General features: G+C 43.3%; 2 protein-coding genes across 2 annotated transcripts; one reads left to right on the top strand and one right to left on the bottom strand.

Moving 5' to 3' along the window:
- Positions 1-419: 419 nt before the first annotated feature.
- Positions 420-8,308, bottom strand: LOC139296006 (angiopoietin-related protein 1-like). The gene is made up of 5 exons (XM_070918256.1): positions 8,240-8,308; positions 3,983-4,821; positions 2,580-2,773; positions 1,185-1,455; positions 420-607 (listed from the first exon to the last, which is right to left on the bottom strand). The coding sequence occupies exons 2-5, from the start codon at positions 4,782-4,784 to the stop codon at positions 420-422; spliced, it is 1,455 nt and encodes a 484-aa protein (XP_070774357.1). The 5' UTR covers positions 4,785-4,821; positions 8,240-8,308.
- LOC139296005 (protein zyg-11 homolog) lies at positions 3,966-18,785 on the top strand. The gene is made up of 14 exons (XM_070918254.1): positions 3,966-3,991; positions 11,071-11,246; positions 11,614-12,413; positions 12,598-12,738; positions 13,785-13,961; positions 14,164-14,228; positions 14,494-14,593; positions 14,852-14,902; positions 15,338-15,499; positions 15,613-15,660; positions 16,578-16,778; positions 16,878-16,930; positions 17,476-17,573; positions 18,126-18,785. The coding sequence occupies exons 1-14, from the start codon at positions 3,966-3,968 to the stop codon at positions 18,305-18,307; spliced, it is 2,280 nt and encodes a 759-aa protein (XP_070774355.1). The 3' UTR covers positions 18,308-18,785.
- The last annotated feature ends 1,758 nt before the right edge of the window (positions 18,786-20,543 follow it).

Genomic DNA, 20,543 nt, shown 5'->3' with positions numbered 1-20,543 from the left:
TTAGGATGTGGCGCCTCCTCTCCACAGGGTGACCTAGTAATGAGGAAAATATTGCGGTCTCCTAATCAGATAGACAGTCTGCATTATTTAGCTGCAAAATGTTGGCAGTTATTCTTAATTTCCCTTCACCATCATATGTATTTGTAGCTGTGGGGCTTACTATAAATAGTAATGTCCCTTAAATCCCTCTATGTGTGAATCTATTATGATATAATGAGAACAACATTCACGCAGAGTCCATGTCTGTAACAGGAGGCAGTTCAAGTCACTATTGATGGTTGGTAATCTCCATTGGTGTAGTTATTTTATCTAGGATCAACCAGTTGCTGATGACATATATAGTCACAATTTAGAATGAGGTTCAAGTTTGCCCTGGCCTCCATAGCTGCCCCTGGACCAGCCTGGCTTACAGTATCTCCTCAGTCTATGGGCCTGATCATCATACGGACAGACTTCATAGAGTAGAAGCCTCCGCCATAGTCAGCCCAGAAGATCCCATCTTGGAATTTACTGCGGTAGACGCCTCCGGTGTACCAGACACCGTTAAGATTGGTTTGGCCGCAAGCGTTGTACCACCAGCCTCCTTTATGGAAATGGGCACAGTTACCTGTTGTGGGGAAACAGGAGGGCAGATGATTAGCTCTGTGAGGAGGTGTGTTCTTCACATTTGGTGTTCACTTCAGAAAACTGACAGAATTTTTCAAGAAAATCATTGCTTTCTGTTTTTGCCTTTCAAGATAGACCCCATGGAAGTGAACAAATTGCAAGTCATCGCTGACAAGCTAGTGAGTTGCTTGCTTGTTATCAAACATTGTGTATAAAAACCCAACATACCACTTTCTCCAACAGTTTGTGTGAACTGACACAAGGTCACATACATTTTTTGAGAATGTGGAGGTGGATTTTCACAGTGTTTGCGATGCACCAGTTTGAGAAAACCCCATTTCAAGAAAGTGTTATATTTTTTATTAGACTACAGGGTGTCTGATTTTAACCAATAAAATAGAACTTCACTGTATATCAGGTTTGCTATATAGGATGTGTAGCCTTTAAAGCTTAATATCAGGTAGAACCCAATATTCCATGGTCACAATATTAAAAGAGAGGTTTGAATATCATGATGCGAAGATATAGATATGCTCATATATGCTACAAGAGCACAAAGGAACCCCATGTTCACCTACCTGAGAAGGCATCCTTATCTCGATCCAGAGTAGTGAACTGTTTGCCGTTGTGGCTGCTCAGGGAGTCCCCGGCGTTGCCCTGGTAGGTGCCCAGGCGCAGGCGGAAACCCTCGCTCTCAGGCTCCAGATGGAAGCTGTTGTACTGAGCGTAAACCTTCTTGCCCATCCAGTCCTCCAGCTCCACCAGCAGCTTGTAGTCCCCCTGCCTCCCCAGGTTGTAGATGCCTTCCAGACCGAGCCAGTATTCCCCATCTATGTTGCCAAAGCCGCTCTAATTCAAAGGAAGATTAAAAGGAAGGTTACAGAGAGATTACAGAAAATAATGCGCATTGTTTTTCATGTGGTAGCCGGAGGAGTTTAGAAACACGAGAATTGTTTAGGAACATAAAACCTCCTTGTGGATGAGGCTGTGGGATTGTAACAGAGAAAATGGGAATTTTGTTTTTGATGACGTTTTGGTCACAGTTCTGTTGACAAAGACAAAACAAACTGCAAAACTTCAAAAGAAAAAAAAACTGTGGCAAAAAGAATGACACCCTGTCTTTGAAATTCCTAAGAAAGACATGTTGTAGAGTTTATGCAGGAAAATGAGCGTCCATCTTCAGAATGCTGGTTCATTGCTCAAACCCCACAGATCTCTTGGATCACGGCTAAATGCGAAACTGGCCCTGGCGCTTGTGTGTGGAATAACCGCGAGCAATCTACGTCTGGCCATGTGCCTCCAGAACACTTCGCTTGGTAGAAGAGGCTGAGGCTTGTGATTGTGGATTAGCTGGGTGAGCCAGCAGATGATGAATGATGTAGAGTTTCAGTCCGGGGCCTCCTCTTTGGTGCTGTGTGTGTGTACATGTGGTGGCTTTGTGGGAGAGCGCAGAGGCAAATCAATGTTGAAGAGAGCAATTTAGCTTCCAGTTACACATGCACAAACCTGGCCGGGCTGAATGGAACACTGGATCACCGAGGCTGCCAGCAGCGATGTACTCCATCTCATTCTCACAGAGCTTTGATGAGAGGGTCTATATGGTGTGGTGGAGTAAGCCAACAAGCCATCCATCCAGGAAGGCACCATAGTAGTAGTGGTTTTGGAAAGAAACGCCTGCAGATTGAGCTGTGGAACATACCTTCCTAGTGGGCCATCTAATGTTTCATAATGGGAATCTCAAACCAAATGATCTCGGACGAATAGTGCTGCTGACAGGGCGTTATATTTTACAGTAAGTGAAAACACAAGGATTCTGGCCCAGGAAATGGTCCCAAAGACCCCAGATGGTTCCTCTAGATGGGTCATATAACGGCACCCCTGTTGTCTCTGGATGAGCCAAACATTCTTGTTGGCTCAGGAGAGGAGAGAGAAAAATAAGACAGACGGGGCAGGGGAAGTGTCATTGTCATCACCTTGTAGTTATCCCAGTTCCTGAAGAAGTTAACTGATCCGTCTCTCCTGCTCTGGATAATGGTCCAGCCCCCGTTGTCTATATCCTGTTCACACCAGACCTGCACTTGCCTCTCCGCTTCGTCTGGTCTAATCAGGTACATGCCGCTGGTGCTGTGGCCGGCTTCCTGCGCCCCGAGACAGTCTCTGAACGGGCCTGAAGGAAAGAATAATAAGAGAGGGAGGCAGGTGGTAAGAAAGACATGGACCTGCTGGAAATGAGACGTGTGAAGCAAAGTATGCAACAGCTAAATAGTTGTACAACCTGAACTCAAGGTTTGTTTTTTTTCCTGTTTTGTAGTTACTAAACATGTCTCATGTTGTTTTCTTCTGGAAATTACACATATCTATGAATGTATATGGTTAAACATATGTCAAAAAGTCTGGTCTTAACTCAGTTTTGACCAAGTATGTAGTCACTGCGTTTTGGCTTTGTAGGGCAGTTTCAGCCACAACATGAGTGCCATGAGTTTACATGATGAGGAAACACTGAAGTCACTGTCTGACAGAAGCTAAAACAAGTAGAAAACCCCGTAAACAAGAACAAAATCACACAAGCAGACAGAGTAATATAAAACACATTTATCTAGGTCTGCAAAATGTTTACCATGTCCTCCAAGAACAGCAGAGGAGAATGGGGCAAATTAAGTTACTTTAATATGAAATTTCTTGCCTTCATTTGTGGCCAAAAAGCCTTGTTAACCCACTGTATAAGTGACTAACATCTGCCTTTTCTCAAGGTAACTCAACATCCTCATTACAAGATGTTTAATTGATAGCACATTTTGCAGTGAGTTTATTTAAAGGGTGAGTAACCCACTCCCGGCTAATAACATAATAATAATAATGTAAAGGTATTGTCCACTGCATGAAGTTTACTAGAAGTGCCTCTACTTTGTGGTTTGCAGGAGCCTACCATGTCAGCCTGGGTTTTGTCTACGTCTCAGATGCAGTCTTGTAAAGGATCATTTTCATGCACAGCTGCACTGAAATCCTTCACACATTATTATTCTTGGGCGAGGGTAATCTAAATGCGTCAGGAATTTCTGTTGATGAGCAAAATCGCACTGGTTAGGCCTTTCTTTGCTTTGCTTTAAGTCCCCTGCCTCAATTGAGACGTTACAACATTTTTATTTCCATCCTGGTTTGTGTTCTTTCTGTTGAGCAGGGAGCAGAGTTCCAGCTGAATTTGCAAATCTTTAACCTTTGAAAATGAGGCCACTGGCCCACCTGCAGCTCTATTCAAAGTCCGTGATTATTATTTTGTTATGGTTGGCCTGCTATGACTGCTATGAATTTTACCATGACTGTTTTGGATTTTCGTGACTGAATCAATGAGAGACGGATGGATGGATCACTCACTCACCTTCAGAACTGAAGTTTCTCTGTGGAGGTTTCTGAACTTCCAGGGTGCCGCTTGTGGGTGACGGCCCAGAGCGAGAGCCCCTTTCTCGGGCAAACCCTTGTGTATTATCCCGCTGGATCTCATTGGTGAAACGTGGCACATTGACAGGAATATTCTCAGGCACCACCTGTACAAGCGGAGGTCCCATGGGTGACTGCTCATGCCTGCGGCTGTACACCTGCATACAACGCTCCTCCAGTGCCCCAATCAGCACTGACTGGTTGTTCACTACCGCAGACAGGGCTGAGTATTTGACCTCCAGTTCCCGGTACCTGGAGGCCAAGCGCAGTGACTCGGTGGTGGCGTTGAGGATGCGTGTCTCCAGCTGCGCCAGCTCCAATGAGTTGTCCCTCTTCCTGATGATCTCGTGCAGCAGCTGCATGTAGAGCTGGGTCACTCTGGAGTTCATGTTCCTGCTCTCTTTCCTCAACAGCTTCATCTCATTCACCAAGTTGCCGTCCACATCCACCACCAGCTTCAAAGTCTCCATCTCCCGACGCTGCTTTGAGAGGAGGTCGCGCACCGCAGCCACATCCAGGCGTGTCACTCGGTCCTTGTCGGTGGAATAACCGCGGGCGGCACAGATGGGTCCTGTGATCTTCTGCTCAGGGACCAGGAAGGTGTAGGAGCACTTCTTGCCTTCCCCGTTGGCCTCTGGAGCTCTTCGTATCCGGGAGAGGATGGGGTTCGTGGTGAGGGCTTGGCTGTTGCTCCAGAAAGACAGACCAAACAGAATAAATAGGCTCCATGTTCCAGGTTCCATGGTTCCTCCTCTCTTTATCACCAAACAAACTAAAGATCTAAAAAAAGGAATGAGAAGTGTAGACCATTTTATTAAAGAAAAGGTTTGGTGTTCTATGGCACACTTAGTGTCAATAAATCCCATAAAAAGACAAAAAACAACAATGTATTAGTCCATTTTTCAGTGCTTGCCAACTTCCCTACCCTGTCTTTGGCACTCAGCCCCAAGTCCATTGGTTCCAACTGAAGACGTGAATCTTTGAAACTCGTGAATATATAGTTTCCTTTTCAGCTGACTTTTCATCTAGCACCATCATCAGATCGGAATTTATGTCCAATACTTTGGTTTTTATCTAAATACTTGCACAACTAATGATATTAAGCCTCAGCTGTACTATTTCCTTGTGCAAATATGCTAAACTATGATGGTGAACATGGTAAACATACCTATATGTATACATACCTACTGCAGTGCCCATGTATCATCATAACAAAGAAAGATGTCACCCAGTGCAAATGGCGTGGCATCTTTGTTGGGTTTCTTGTAGTTTTTGGACAAGAAGTCTACTGTATGGCACAGAGGATTATGTCATATCAAGCTCTAGCTACACAGGTAATACTTGTTAGTAGGATGAATTCATTGTTGGCTGTGCTTTTTTCATTGGCTTCATTGACATCAAGAAACATTTTGAATACCACCAGACTTCTTCTTTAATTTGGTCCAAGTATTTATAAAGAAGTTCCCTTTGAGTTTACTTTAATTTTGTACTTTTTGTTCAATTTTCTACCAGATGTTTTCTTTTCTCCCGTAATCCAATATAATCCAATATAACCCCTTTGCCTGCAAATCTTAAATAGCCAAGGAACATCTGTTGGCATGATGTAGGAGAGAGCTTCCAGTCAAGATTAAATGCAAAGTCTTGCTTCATTATGAAGTAAGTGAGCATGAAAATGTAAAGTGAAAGCCAGCAGACTGTGGCAAAGGCACAGCTGGTTTCACACACCAAGTCCTGCAGACAGTCCTGCCTTTGGCAAGATGTGCCTTCTGGTACGCTTCTGGCAGAATTAGAGCTGTGCCACCCAACCACCACAAATCTGTTATCATAGCTCATATTTTCAATACGTTCCCTCATGGGTTCTCTTTCATTACAACCCTTACCACATCTGTATCAGGTGTCTGGGTGTGTGCAAGTGCTGGGATCTGTTTTTCATATTTCTGTAGATCTCCTGGCTCAGACCTTCCATGAACCTCCCCTACGGTCTTTCAACGTACCTGTACTGGCTCGTGTGGAGAACTAGCATGTAAAAAAAAACTGTGAGTCTGGCAAAAGCATAAAACATTAGGCAGCAAATGGAGTTAATGTGGCCATGGATGACACTGAATTACTGAGCGCCGTATATCAGTAATGAGCAAAATGGTAGAAGACAGCAGGTGGTTATCATAGGGCCTCACTGACTAATTTTAGTGTCTGCTGTTTCTGCCTGGCTGGTACAAACAGATACATTTGAATTTTGTGAGGAATAAAAGAAACTGGTGTGTTTGAGGAGCAGCAGGGGGAGCAGGAATCCCTGATTTATGAGTAATGTTTTCTGGAATCTATTTTTGGAAGGGAAGCTTGTGTTTTGATCTTATTGGTTTTGACAGCACAACGAATGGGGCAGGGGTGGGTGACGTTCAAAAATGCATGCTGAGTGAAAGAACCCTCCCTCCATATTCAATAGCGAGGCTTGGATCTGGAAGTGGGGCTAATGATGAGCCAACATCGGCCTGATTTTGGCACTCGGGCCAAATCCAACCAGAAGGCAGTGGATATGGCCAAGGAGGTTAAGTCACCTCCATCTAACACTTCTGACAGGCACATAATATGACCCACTTCATATAGGAGCTCATCAAAACAAATCTGCAGAGGACTTTAACAGATGCCAAAGAAGCAGAATTAAACAAGTCCAAGAAAGAGACAGCAGGGGCTTTCAATCATTTCTGTGGTCTCATCTTGATGTTTAGTTGCACTGAAGAGTCCTGACCACAGTTAATGGGACAGATCCCAGAGCATTACCTAAGCTCAAACTGCTGCTGTAGCAGAATAGTACCCTTTTATCATTGTCGAAGGAAAAAACATGCCTCAAGGGAAATAATAATATCCTAACCCTAACCCCCAGGACGGACAATGACTTATTGATAGAAAGAAAGTGTCTGAGCCAACCTGATAATTATTTAATAACTGGCTTAAAAGTTCAGCAGCACAAGAAAATGCCTGAAGCCTGTTTTAGATTTAACATGTGGAACAAGCTGCAGTTTGTTTTGTCATAGATGATGAACCATCTGAGGGCAAAGGAAAGGGCACTTTAAGAAAAACGGGCCATGTGTCAGAGCTCAGAAACACCTTGGCACTGTCAGGCAGTTATTATTACCCAGAGAAGACTTTTTCCTGTCTTTCCGTAATCACGGGTCATCCCCTTCAATAGCTCGGTCTCAGCAATTGGCCCGTCTGCACGTCTCCAACCCCACAATATGAATCTCACAGACCCTGGCCTGACAGGAGTGACAGTGTTTACATAGAGGCTCCTCAGCCAGGGCTGACCGCCAGGTTTCTCTCTGCCGTTCACACCCTACTGGTCTTCATCAAGTCAGCCACAGCAGCCGTGTTTTTTTTTTTTGTTGACTTATTAAATGGGTATTTTCTCCTCTCCACGCTCAGAGCCAGACCTGACCAGATCCAGCCACCTCATCTATATTAATGCAGTCCTTGCAACCAGACAGGTCAAACTTTGCGGTGGCTGGTTTTCCCAGCCCAGAGGAACATGAGGACACTGCCAATCGGCCCACTGACTCTAAGTGGTGCCACTGAGCTCTAACTGTCTACTGCTAAGCTCCCTAATTAAAAGATTTTCTCTGACATTAAAACCCTCAAAAAGCTTATCTCTGGGAAAACCCTGCGTGCCCTAATTCTCTCCAACTTTATTTCCACATACAGCATGAATATATTGCAAATCAGAAAGTCTAATTTTTCCAGTCCAACTTTGTTGTGGCTTTTGCTCTGGGCCGGCTGGATTTTTAAGACTGTGCCAATTAGCCCACAAGTTATTCTGATGGTGCCACTGATTAGGTCCGTCTGCTGAGGGGACGACATGATACATGAGCTTTGTACATGGTGAATATGATGATGGTGTTTACACCAGATGTACATATATTATTTTCAAAACAAATATAAATTACTGAATGAAAAATGCTCAAATGGCTTCTTCAATTTCAGCATTTTACAGTCATCCCACAGTTCTTTATGAGGAGTCATGTCTCGGGGACCCCACTTCTGACTTCGTTGTTCTATATTACCTTTACTTTTATCAGTAAATTACAATTTTTTATTCGTAGTGAGGACTGGGAACATTTGGGAATACTTTTCCAAAGCATAAAAAACATATAAATGTCATATTAATCATAACCTGATCACAGAAATGAAAGAATAAACATCTTACCTGTGTCAGTGAGTTCAGTCAGCAGTCCAGGAGGTGCAGGTAAGACCCAGCTTGGTATCTCAGTTGTGTTTCCTATGCAGGTTCATGCTCTCCATTCTCATCCTCTCACTCTCAGTCTCCCTCTGTCTTTGCTCTCATTGAGAATGAAGGCCTGCGCACAGCTATGGCACAAGCAAACAGTGTCCACTAGGAGAACAGTAGAGGGTGGTCCATGTACAGAAAGAGGGAGGCTGATGCTGTGATTTTCTCTGTTGAGCAGAGGGAAGGCTTGGCCCTGCCTTCCTCCTCTAAAGTTTAGGAAGAAAAGAAAGACTCCTCCTAATGTAAGGTTTCACCACTAAAGAAAAACTAAGCCTATGAATCAGATTGGCTGGGACTCAGCAAGAGTGGTGGAGACGCTCAAACTCAAAACCAGTCTAGCTGCCATTATTTAGCTCTCATAAGGTCTTGTTGGCATTGCTATATTGTCTCCCACACACGCTATCTGTGATGACATGCACATAAATTCTGTTTTTCTTTCTTTCACATAGACAAAGAAACACACGCACACACACATTTGTCAACTTCATTCATATGAGAAACTATTATTTCTCATAGTCTACTTACTCCTCCTCAGAAAGCTGTTTCCTATCAGCTCAAATCTAATGACTGAGTGTTTCTGGCAATCCAGTAGCTTTAGCACAATAATAGAAGGTCTGTTTTGGACGTGTGCGTTTCTCTTGTGTTTGCTCCGTATTTGGGATATGTGTGTGTGTGTGTGTGTGTGTGTGTGTGTGTGTTTCTTGCGGCAATCCTAAGAGCTATTGGCAGCTGTGTTTATTTGGTTATGAGGACAATATGCAGAGGGCTTTGCAGAAAAAAAGATTGCTCCTCAGCTAAATGTTTTGGATTGAGGAGGAAGCGCAGGCTTTGATGCATGGGGATTCTCTGCGTGGGGAGACATACTTCAGCATGTGGGAGGACAGATTTGCTTATGAGCAATCGAGGCAGGACATTCATAATGTAGGAGTGCATGTGTGTGGGTGCGTGTGACCCGTACATGTATGAGAACATATGTGGTGTGTTTGAGAGTGTGTGTGTGTGTGTCTCCTAGGTGGTCGGATGTATATAATAGAGGAAGCCCAATTTAAATAAATTACATACAGAAGAACATGTGTTTGGAGGAAGCTGTTATTGAAAGAAGCTAAATAACACATTTTGTGCTGATTCAATCCATGCCTGGAAATCTTCACCTGCATCTGCATCACATTTAACAAGCCCCACTGTTGTGTAGCCTAGATCAGTGCTTTCCAGTCGGGCACACTTTAGGGGTCCCAACAGGATGAAAGGGATAAGTAATAAAATTTATACCTCTTTTACACACTATTAGGTTTCATTTTCTGACCTTTGACATGTAATGAAATGTGGGATATTTTCACCTCTTCAACCATCTAAAAAACAATCTGAGCAGGAAAAATTGGTGGAAATGCTCATAATTCATGTACACACTGGAGGATAGTGGACAAATGCCCTGAACTTTTTTCTGTTCTGAGTGCTGATTGTCTTTTTTTAAAACCTTAATTTCAACAAAAGGGACACTTCAATGCTTAATTTGTGCCCTAATGTCACATTACACGGATGAGGGGCCCCCTTTTGATTTTAGCCCCTGCGCTTAGAAAGTCTGTTTACGTCACTATGGAAGATGTTTTTTTCATGTACAAAATGGAGTTTGGGCCTTTGTATTTAGTGATTAACTGTTTAGTACCTAAAATTAACTTTTCACTGTAATTAACATAAGCTGTAACACTGGTTAAAAGTTAAACTCCAGCTCTCTCTGAGCCCCTCCTTGTGGCTAAACGAGTTTATTACCATCTCCACCTTCACAGTTATTGTAACACCACCAGTATGAATGTGCAAGAAAGTACAGTATATAGATAGATAGATAGATAGATAGATAGATAGATAGATAGAAGTTAAATGTCGAATAAATAGGGATTCAAATTGTATTAACATGAAAGAACAAGTTAACATACCCCCAAACAAGCCCTCGGTGACGTCATGCGTGCTGACCAATAGGAGGCGGGCAGCCGGTGACAGTTGATACTCGACCGTCAGCAGCCACGACTGTAGTCAAAACAGGAGATTTCATAACTTTTCTTTGATTTAAAGGGAAGGACATGTTTAAATAATGACGCCCTTTCATTTAAGAATGTGCTGAACGACGTGGTACCGTTATTTTGTTTTATTTTCCTGTCAACTGTTTACTTTTCAAGCATGGTGAGTTTGACCCCGTCCCCTTTCGATCATTTCTTTCCAACGTTTTGTTTTCGCGAGCTTCGTGTCAGTGACGAACTTCTCTCAGCCTAACGTTAACTACACACTGCGCCGTAGGACCAATTGCTTTTGTCCACTGTGGCCCACAGAGACCGGTTGGATTAGGTGACTTAAACGGGCTTTGCTTGTGTGCCGTGCCTCATGTGTTGCGGATAAAATTAGACTCGTGCTGCGTTAGAGATCCTGTGTCACTGTGGATCTGTTGAGCCCCCTGAGGAAGAAGCCTGGGAGACAACTGTCAGGGCTTTACACACGCATTTAATGTCAACAAACAAACAAAAACCTCTGAAACATATTTAGGGCATTACTGCATAGATGTATTACACCCTGTGCAATACAGAATTATTAATGACACCTAATAATATTAGGTCTACAATATCAAGATTATTATTATTGTGTTTTTAAAGGGTTGTTTCACCCAAATTACATTTTAATATATAATGCAATGTTTTTTTTGTGATTTGGGTATACCTACACTATGAGATGTAATTATCCAGTTGTATCTGATTACCTGTTGATGTGTTGCAGGATGCCGAGGGCCCCCAGGCCCTGTGTGACCTCTGCTTGGCTCAGGTGTGCCGCAGCCTGGACGCTCTGTGCAGCAGGCGAGCAGATGGCTCCATGTGCCTCAGCTGGGCCCCTCTCTTCCCACAGGAGATGGCTGACCAGCTACTGCGCAAGATGGGAACTAAAGGTAGGTCAGGGGGACAGAAAAAGGCTCCAACAACATCACTATCATCCAGTGGGTGCCACTTCAACTACCAAGTGACAGTAGGTCTGTGGCAAGTCGAAGAAAAGGGACAAATAAAGTCACACCATGACGAATGTGCCTCACCTATGACTTTAAGTTAGTTATAGTTCTTCAGACACACACCTTCCTGTATAAACAAAAGTTAAGTACTATGTCAGAATGTCATTATCCTTAATTTACCTTATAATCATTGTTCACAGTATACAACGCCAGGCTCAAATGGTGGGAAAATCTATTCCACAAACATAAATGTGGCTGAAGTGATACTACTTTTTCCTACCACGTCCCTCTGTTTGTTTCTCCCTACAAGGGATACTGAATGACACAACTGTTGGGATTTTCCGAAACTGCAAAGAGCTCCGCCTGCGCCGAGCCTCCATCCGCTGCTGTCCACTGTCTGCAGAGGCTTTTCGCCTGGCCCTCTGCCCTCACCGGCTCCAGGAACTAGATGCCTCCTGTGTCTCCAGTGGCCTCACAGGGGCTAACATCGTCTCAAGCCTGGCCTCCAACCCAGAGTGCAGATCCAGCCTGCAGAGGTTATCCCTCAATGGGCTGCGTCTGGACTGGGAGTCTCTGGGGGAGGATGGAGGGACCCTTAGTGGTTTCGGCTCCCTGCAGGGCTTGAGGATGCTCAACCTTTCCAACACAGACCTGACTGATCCTGTCCTTGAGGATATCTGCTCTCTGCCTCAGCTGGAGAGCCTGGATATCTCCTGCAGTGCCGTCTCAAAGCTTACCGCACTCCTTAACTGCAAGAACACCTTGAGATCCCTGATCACCCACCGGCTGCGGCAGCTGGATATGTCGCCTGCCAGGTTGCTCTTTGTCCTCAGCCAGCTTCACGCTCTCAGGCATCTAGACTTTTCAGATGACCATTTTACTGTGGATGACAGTGACGGGAGAGACGGGGATGAGACAGTGCGGCAGCTTCTGGAGGGGAGTCCCCAGGTCCTCCCTTCCCTTGTTGCTCTAGATATCTCTGGACGGAAGAGGATCACTGACGCAGCAGTCAGAGCGTTTGTGGAGGCCAGGGGTGGACTGGTCTTCTTGGGCCTGCTGGCCACCGGGGCTAGCTCCTGTGATGTCCTGTCTGCACAGAAAAACCTAAAAGTGAGGACCTAGTGCTAGCATCGGTTTGTGGCATGTCAGGACATCAGAGAATGTTATGGGTAGACTTGACTCTTGCACATGTTTCTCATTTGTCTTTGACTTGAAGCTCTGTTTGTATATGTACTGAATATGGCCGCTGCATTTCCTGTCTCTCTGACAGCGCTGATCTGCTGTGTATGTTCAGGTAACTGGAGAGGCTAATGAGAGCCAGGTGTGCGAGGCCCTGAGGAGGTACAGAGACCGTGAGTGTTTCATACGAGAGGCCCTCGTCCATCTCTACAATCTAATCACAGACATTGACAAGCCACGGCCAGATATGCTACAGGTACTATGGTTAGCATTGTGTTCGAACAATGTTTAAAGGATTATTCCGTTATTTTGGTAATGTCTGCCGTCATTTCTGTTGGTTAACTGGGTGCGCAAAAAGTTAAACCAATACAAATGAAAGTTTAGGTAATAATTTTTAGTGTCCGCCTACACTTTTCTCTTCCATGTACATATACTCATATGACTGCTCTTGTTTCTTGCCCCCTAGGGATTTTAGCGATGTCACCAAATTCACAGATCTCTTACCTTCCTGAGTGCAATGTTTTTAATACAGACAGGAATGATGGCCAGAACTAAGATAAAAAGACCCAGGTTGTAAAAAACTAGAATTATACTTTGATAATTGCTCTGTTTAGTAAATTAGATAAGATTATTTATGATGTTTTACTCTGGTGTTGCACAATATCTCCACTTATTCTCGGCAGGATGAGATGCTGCAGTTTAAACTAGTTAGTTAATCCTTAATTTAAACAGAAAGTCTCACTGAGATTTCAAGAGAGATCAAGAGGGAGAATCTTTTGTAAAGAATAAACACTTAGTGTAAACACACATAAAAATTCACAAACACACACAGTATTCACTCATAGTAGATATTATCTTCACAGTAAGGAAACCATTTCAAGTAGCATTCAAAATGCACACGTATACTGTTTTAAAATTACATCACAGATATGAAAATAAATTAGATATTTGAATTTAAAAGTGTTTGTAACTCATTCTCTCTGTAAGGACCAGTCTTTTCAAGCTCAGTTTGAACATACTGTACAGCTAAAGTTAAAATGTCCTCCGACCTGACGGTTTAATTACCGTATTTAGACGTGATCGGAAAGAGGCAGTTTGTAGTAGAGCCTTTCAGATAAATAGTACAATACAACCTCACAGCTGGCTCGGTGAATAGGTGGGAGGGTTATAAGCTAATAATATCTGGGAGATGTTCTGTCCCATCACTGTCCTCTGCTGATGGTAGCTACAGAGGGAAAGAAGAGCATAGATAGTTATTCTGAAACTCACGTGATCATGGCTTAAATTTCTTGTTTCCTGTAGCTGGTGCTGAGCGGGATGCAGAGCCACCCCACCTCCCTGCACGTCCACCTGGTGGCCACAGCGTGTGTGTTCAACATGACCACTCAGGACCTGGCAGAGGCCATGCCTGTCAGCCTGCTCGGCTCTACTGTCACCCAGCTGCTGTGCTCCATGAAGACCTTCCCCAACCACCAACAGGTCAGGGGATATGCTCAGTGTCTCCGATTACAGATCCATAATGTCATCGCGTGGTTACAGAACAGCAACATGTGGCACAGAATGGTTCTGTTACTGGCTGGCTCCCATTCTGCCACCTTCAGACAGTATTTTCCGTAATACCTCATATATTTTCTTACACCCATATAGTTCTTCATTTCATAAACTGTTTCTGTCTCTCCAGGTGCAAAAGAACTGTCTGCTGGCGCTCTGCAGTGACTACATCCTTCAGGATGTCCCTTTTGACAAGTTAGTTTACTTTCTCTCACTTACAATATGACGTACGAGGCCACAGCCTTGCAGTAGCCAAGATCATCAGTGCACTCATGGATTGGCACTATAGTGTTTTTCCAGCAAATTGTGACCCAGCTAGAATATATTTTGTCTTGAAATGTAAGCGCCAAAAGAAATAGTCCCTCCAGATGTAAAAGTGCAGACCTGAACTCAGATTCTTTCCCCGCTTGTCTGTACATTACTGGTATATTTGTGTAATACTGTTGTGATCATGGTTCAGGTATTTAGCCGCCACACTGGTGATTAACTGGCTGAGCAACCACGAGGATCCTACCCTCCAGAGGATGGCTGTGGCTGTCATCTCCATTCTGGTGGCCAAGGTCAAGACTCTGCTCGCTTACTGTGCATTAGCCTGCTGCAGGAAAATAGTATTAGCACCTGTTAGTCCCGCCTGTTAAGAGCCCCGTGCCTCAGTCACCGCCTGTACCTCCTGTGACACTAGTTTCAACAGCCGGCTCTATGCTTTCATGTAGTCCAGTTAAATGGGGCCAATTAAAAGCACTGTTTGTTCTAGCTTGACATTTCGGGAAAATGGGTAGAATTCAAAAGGAGCACTCATCTGTTTGTTTTGTTTACAGTTGTCCACAGAGGAGAACGCTCAGCTCAGCAAGGACGTCTTTATTATGAAGGTACATTTACACTTTCAGGGTATTTAGTTTCAAATGTACACAACGTCCCCGGCTTAGCACTAGATATGCAAGAATGTATTCCTAATTCCCTCTCTCTCTCCTTCTCTCTGTCTTTCTCACCTGCTATGTTTTCCATTACCGACCCACTGTATACACTCATTTACTCTCTGTCACAGTCACCCTATTGCTCCATGCTCTCATGTTACTCCCATTATTCAATCACCTCTCTATTTCTCTCTTTGTGTATGTAATCAAGCTGCTCTCTACGCTTCAGTTACTTTCGTTTATTGTGTGTCTGGTGCCACTAATTAATATGTAAATAACTGTATCATCAACAGTTATTCTTTCTTGGCTGTCTTCCACTGCGTCTCCTTGTCCCTCTTTATCATTGCCCTCCGTCTCATGTTTGCTCCACTCGTTTGCTCTGTCTCGCAGCAGCTGCTGGCCATTGTGCAGCAGAAAGCCATGGTGGGAGTGGTGGACTCCACTCTGAAGTTTGCCCTGAGCGCTCTGTGGAACCTGACAGATGAGATGCCCACCGCTGCTCGCAATTTCATCGAGAGCCAGGGCCTGGAGCTGTACGTTGAGGTTCTGGAGGTAGAAGAGAGCCCCCACAATACACTGATAGACACATTAACGCAGAAATACACAGAGGGTCACATACACACAAACATTTTTCCTCTTACGCTGTCCATTTTTTTGTGTTGCAGTCCTACAACACCGAACCTTCCATTCAGCAGAAAGTTCTCGGCCTCCTGGTGGGTTCAGTGTGTGTGTGTATACGTGTCGTCGTTAGTTATTTGTCAAAATGACCTTGACAAACACTTTTTGGCCATTATACAACACCATTATTCAACACCATAACAGAAGGGGAGATTGTGACCATATTTCACAGTGGGTCGGACACTGACAAGGTGACACTTCTGAGTCAAAGGTCAGCCATAATTTAAGAATGAAATGGGGCGATTCCAGATTTCACACACATTGACTGGGACATCACAACGAGTAAACAACAACTAGCACAGTGCGTGCGGGCTTTCCTCCATCTCGTCCATTCTGCCTTTCGCTTCCTGCCTTATTCTGAATTTTGAGCGTCATTGGCATCAAGTGAATGCAAACAACGTGTCAGAGCTAATCGTGATCCTGTGAGTGAGTGAGTGAGTGAGTGAGTTTCACCTAGAGCTCATTGAAAGGCTTTGCATCTAAAAATGCCAGGAGAAAACAGAACCACCACAAGAATCCATCTTATCTACATGTGTACCTGTTTAGCCAATACATCTATGATAATCCTTCATTAATCAGTTCAACAATGTATATTCACAGGAATCATGCATATATATGTATCATCAATATGGTGATAACTTCCATTTAGCCAAAAAACTGTATACTTTTTATTCAACTTTATTCACTACATATATCATATGAGTATGAGTACATGGAGGTAAACTTCATCTTGACTGGTTGGCGGAGGCATACAACTGTGGGGTTCTGTCAAAGGTTTTCATATTGCCCCCAAATGTTTAAAAGTATTTGACCAATAGGAATTACATTAAATCCATCTGTAGGAAATTTGACATGAAGCAGTTCCTGCTTCCCCTCTGGCACTAACACCTTTCTGCCTAGTTACATTATTATCGCTGTCATCACTGCTATCATTCCGCTCGCTGTGTCGCAGAACAACATAGCAGAGGTGGAGGTGTTGCAGGCAGACCTGATGGAGGAGGACCTGCTGGAGCACATCCTCATCCTGCTGCAGGACCCCCAGGTGGAGATGGGGGTCCGTTACTTTGCGGGGGGAATTCTGGCACAGCTCACCTCCAGACCAGAGGCCTGGACCCTGGACAATGAGCTCCGCAGCACCATACTGAAGCAGCTGGTGTGTGTGAGAGGCGAAAGTTTTGGATGCTGGTTTGCCTTTAACAGACAGGTTATATTCACCTTTGGCTCTTTTCAACGTGTCTTTCTTTCTTTGCAGCATGCATCCATAATAACGTGGGCCCCACTGGAGAGAGAAATGGTCTCTTACAGGTGAAAGAAACACCAACTGGACAAAACAGAAAGAAAGCTCTTTAGAAGTAGAGTCATTTTTAATGCATTTACTCATTCTTTCAGTTCAATTCAACATCAAATGCAAGCTACATGTTGCATAACACTTTTGAAGTGTTTCCCATCAATAACACATCCTACAATCTCTCTTAACACTCTTACATAACATTTTTCCCACTTGTTGCTGATTTAATATATATAATGTCTATATATATATATATATAATGGTTTGAAACACTGTGTACGTTTAAGACTAATTACTAAGTAGTAATTACTCGTAGGTTCCTTCGGTCACATAGAATACTACCATGAGTGCCAGAGAAAGCTCAGCCAATCACAAGAAAGCATTTTAAAATGTGTTGAAAATAATTTCCTGTGTGTGACACCTCAGTGTACGTTCCCTGTATAGCATTAATGCCAAAGAAAATCAACTGTCTGGTAATTCAAGCACAAAATAAACCAAAGAAATGCTCAGAATCACTCAAAAGTAAATGTTGGAAAAGTGTCTCCTTGTGCCCACATTTCAGGTCGTTCCGTCCATTTTGCCCTCTGCTTCAGACGTGTCAGCCCTCCGGAGTACAGCTGTGGGCAGTCTGGGCCATACATCTGGTCTGCAGTCAAAACAGTAAGACACACAAACACACTGTGGGGATATATTGGGTGACTATGGGGAGCACATGGGTGGATTTATAGGGGTCAGTATACTCGGATCAATTTGTCACAAAGAACTGTGCGTGTATTACAGTGCGTGAGCTACAGCGATTAGTCAAAGAAGCGATTAGTCGATTGACAGAAAAATAATCTGCAACTATTTTGATAACTTGTAATGCAAAAGGTAAAAATGCTGTTTTCAGCCTCTCAAATATAAAGATTTCCTGCTTTTCTCTATTTTTGTATTTCTCTATTATTTAATTATATTAAACTGAATATATTTGAGTTTTGAATTGTTGGTTGTATAAAACAAGACATTTAAAGACATCCTTGAATTCGACATTTTATAGACTAAACTATCAATCAATCAATAATGAAAATAATTGTTAGTTGCAGCCCTATACAGTAACCATTTTGATGTAAAATAGAGCTGTTTGTTATTCTATATTTCATCATTTTACATTGGCCACAAATGAAGTTTTCATTCCTCTCTCATTCTCTTTCACTTCCCGTCTCTCTCCTCTAGCTTCACATTACAGCAGCCTGCTGGAGAAGGAGGGCGTGAGTGAGCTTCTGAAGTCTTTGGCTGCTTATCCCGACACTCACAGCGACATTAAAGGACTATCGGACAGCATCTTGCGTATGGTAGAGCAACACCAGAGTCACTCAGGGCCCTTCAACAACCAGATGGGGCCTCAAAACTCTTGACGAAAAGTGATGAGTGATGTGCTAGACGTGAGGTTGAAAATATTGAAGAACAGACAGTTCATGTCAATCTTCTTTTAATTAAAGTTTAATGGAATAGATTATGTGCTGTATAGTGTATACCGAGTATATGACAAGTTATTTCTGTCCTTATCTGCTTTTAAACTGTTCATTTAGTTTGAAATCCTTTGAAAACTGAAAACAAACAGACAGTAGTGAAAGTCTTGATATTTGCACTATTTTTAGGTCAACTTTCTGTTAAATCTGAAATGGTTTGACCTTAATAAAGCGTTCCAAATAAACTGAAGCTGGAGACTAAAGCTTGTGTTGTAAAATCATGCATAAAACCAAAACCTGTCACTAGAGGGTGCTTTGGTACTGTAGCTTCAGGGCTGTTTTGCCCTTAAGATCTGTTGGTGTAAAATATTCAATCATTAGATGAGTAGAAAGATGCCAAAGCAGCCTGAATCTGCTGTGTCTGTCTGTACTGAGGGCCTCATTATAAAGCAGTCGTGCTCTCAAATAAATTATCTCTCCTCTCTCTCTCTTGCTCCTCCACTCTCTCTCTCCCCTCAGGTATCCTAGATGCTGAATTCATTATATTTTATGTAACACAGCTGGAAGACAGAACTGCTTGTAGGCATCTACAGAGTCTATTCTAAATTGGTCTATTAATAATTCCTTTTGAAAAGTGGATTAACAACCTCAGATGAATATTTGAGTTGTACCACCATGTTCAACTTTTAAGTGTCAAATCCCCTTGATTCACATTTTTAAATCCCTCAAAGGAATTCAAAGGGAACTACAAAATAGGATATGGCTTTGCGTGCTTGTGGTTCAGCCAGGTTAGTCATCCCCTCGCCGGTGGTAGGCTATGCGTTAGAAAAGAACAGCGTAAACAGATCCAGGGTCAGCATTTAACAACCACTTCAACCCCCTAAACATTAATCTCACAGTGGCAGTCCTGTGGGACCAAAGGTCAAGTGCCCTACAGTGGACATGGTGTGATGCTATCGTGAGAAGTTCAAGTCATGAGAAGTGTGGGAAAATGCCATCACTTTCTAGGGGCTGTAGGTTATTCTATAGCGTGCATGGTGACTTTGCACTGGTGTCAGTTGTGCATGTGGAAGGCGTAGCATGTGAGGAGGTCAGGTGAACAGAAGAACCAAAGGGAAATAGAGGTGTGCATTGCGTTAATCAGGTCTTAAGTTTCTGTCAGTGGCTCACAGAGCCTATCAATATTCAAGTGACACATTATACAGACAGGAAGGCTTTCAAACAGAGGAAAAACAAAGGAGGAAAGAATTAGAAGAGTAGTTCAACAACATTCAGTATTTTCTTGCCCACAGTCAGAACAGGAGATTGATTCCACTCTCAGGTTAGCACACTAAATATGACGCTATAGCTAGCAGCCAGTTAGCTTAGCTTTGCATAAAGAAACGGGGAAACAGCTCTGCCAAGGCCTGGCTCTGTCAAGAGGTAACAAAATCCACCAACCAGCATCACAAAAGCTCACGTTTAACCTGTACAAATACCAAAGTCTTAAAAGCAGAATTTGGGGTGTTATGTGCTGGACTATGTCTTGGCCAGGAGAAATGACTTCCTGGAGTTTCTGCTGGTCGCAGGAAACTGTTCCCAGCTCAGAAATAGTCTGGCACACCACTTGTAAAACCACATCTTTTACACTTCTTTGAAGGGACTAAACAAACAAGATATAATCATGTCTGTACGTTAATAACGGGACCCAGCAGCAGGTTAGCTTAGCTCAACATAAAGACTGTAAACAAGGGGGGAACAGCCTGTCTGTCCAAAGGTAGCAAAATCCATCTACCAGCACCTCTAAAACTCGTTACTCAAATCATATCTTGTATGTTTAATTCATACAAAAAAACCTAACCATAAAAACATCACATTTTGGTTTTACAGGAGACTCCAGAAAGTCGCTACTCCCGGCCAAGAAATAGTCCGGCACATAACCCCTTGTAAAAAGGTGAATGTTTTTACACTTTTATTTTTCTATGGATTAAACAAACAAGATATACAGTATGAGTTAGTGTTGGCTTTAGAGGTGCTGGTAGACAGCTTTTGTTACCCTCAGACGTAGCCAAACTAGCTGTTTCCCCATGTTTCCAGTCTTTATGTTAAACTAATCTGCAGGCTGTAGCTTCATATTTACCATACAGACATGAGAGTGGTATCAATCGCCTCATCTAACTATTGGCAAGAAAGCAAATAGACA

Source organism: Enoplosus armatus, chromosome 14 (assembly GCF_043641665.1).
Source record: "Enoplosus armatus isolate fEnoArm2 chromosome 14, fEnoArm2.hap1, whole genome shotgun sequence".
In the NCBI taxonomy this organism is placed as follows: domain Eukaryota; kingdom Metazoa; phylum Chordata; class Actinopteri; order Centrarchiformes; family Enoplosidae; genus Enoplosus; species Enoplosus armatus.
Note: the sequence above shows the minus strand (reverse complement) of the source record. Positions and strands in the feature narration are given on the sequence as shown.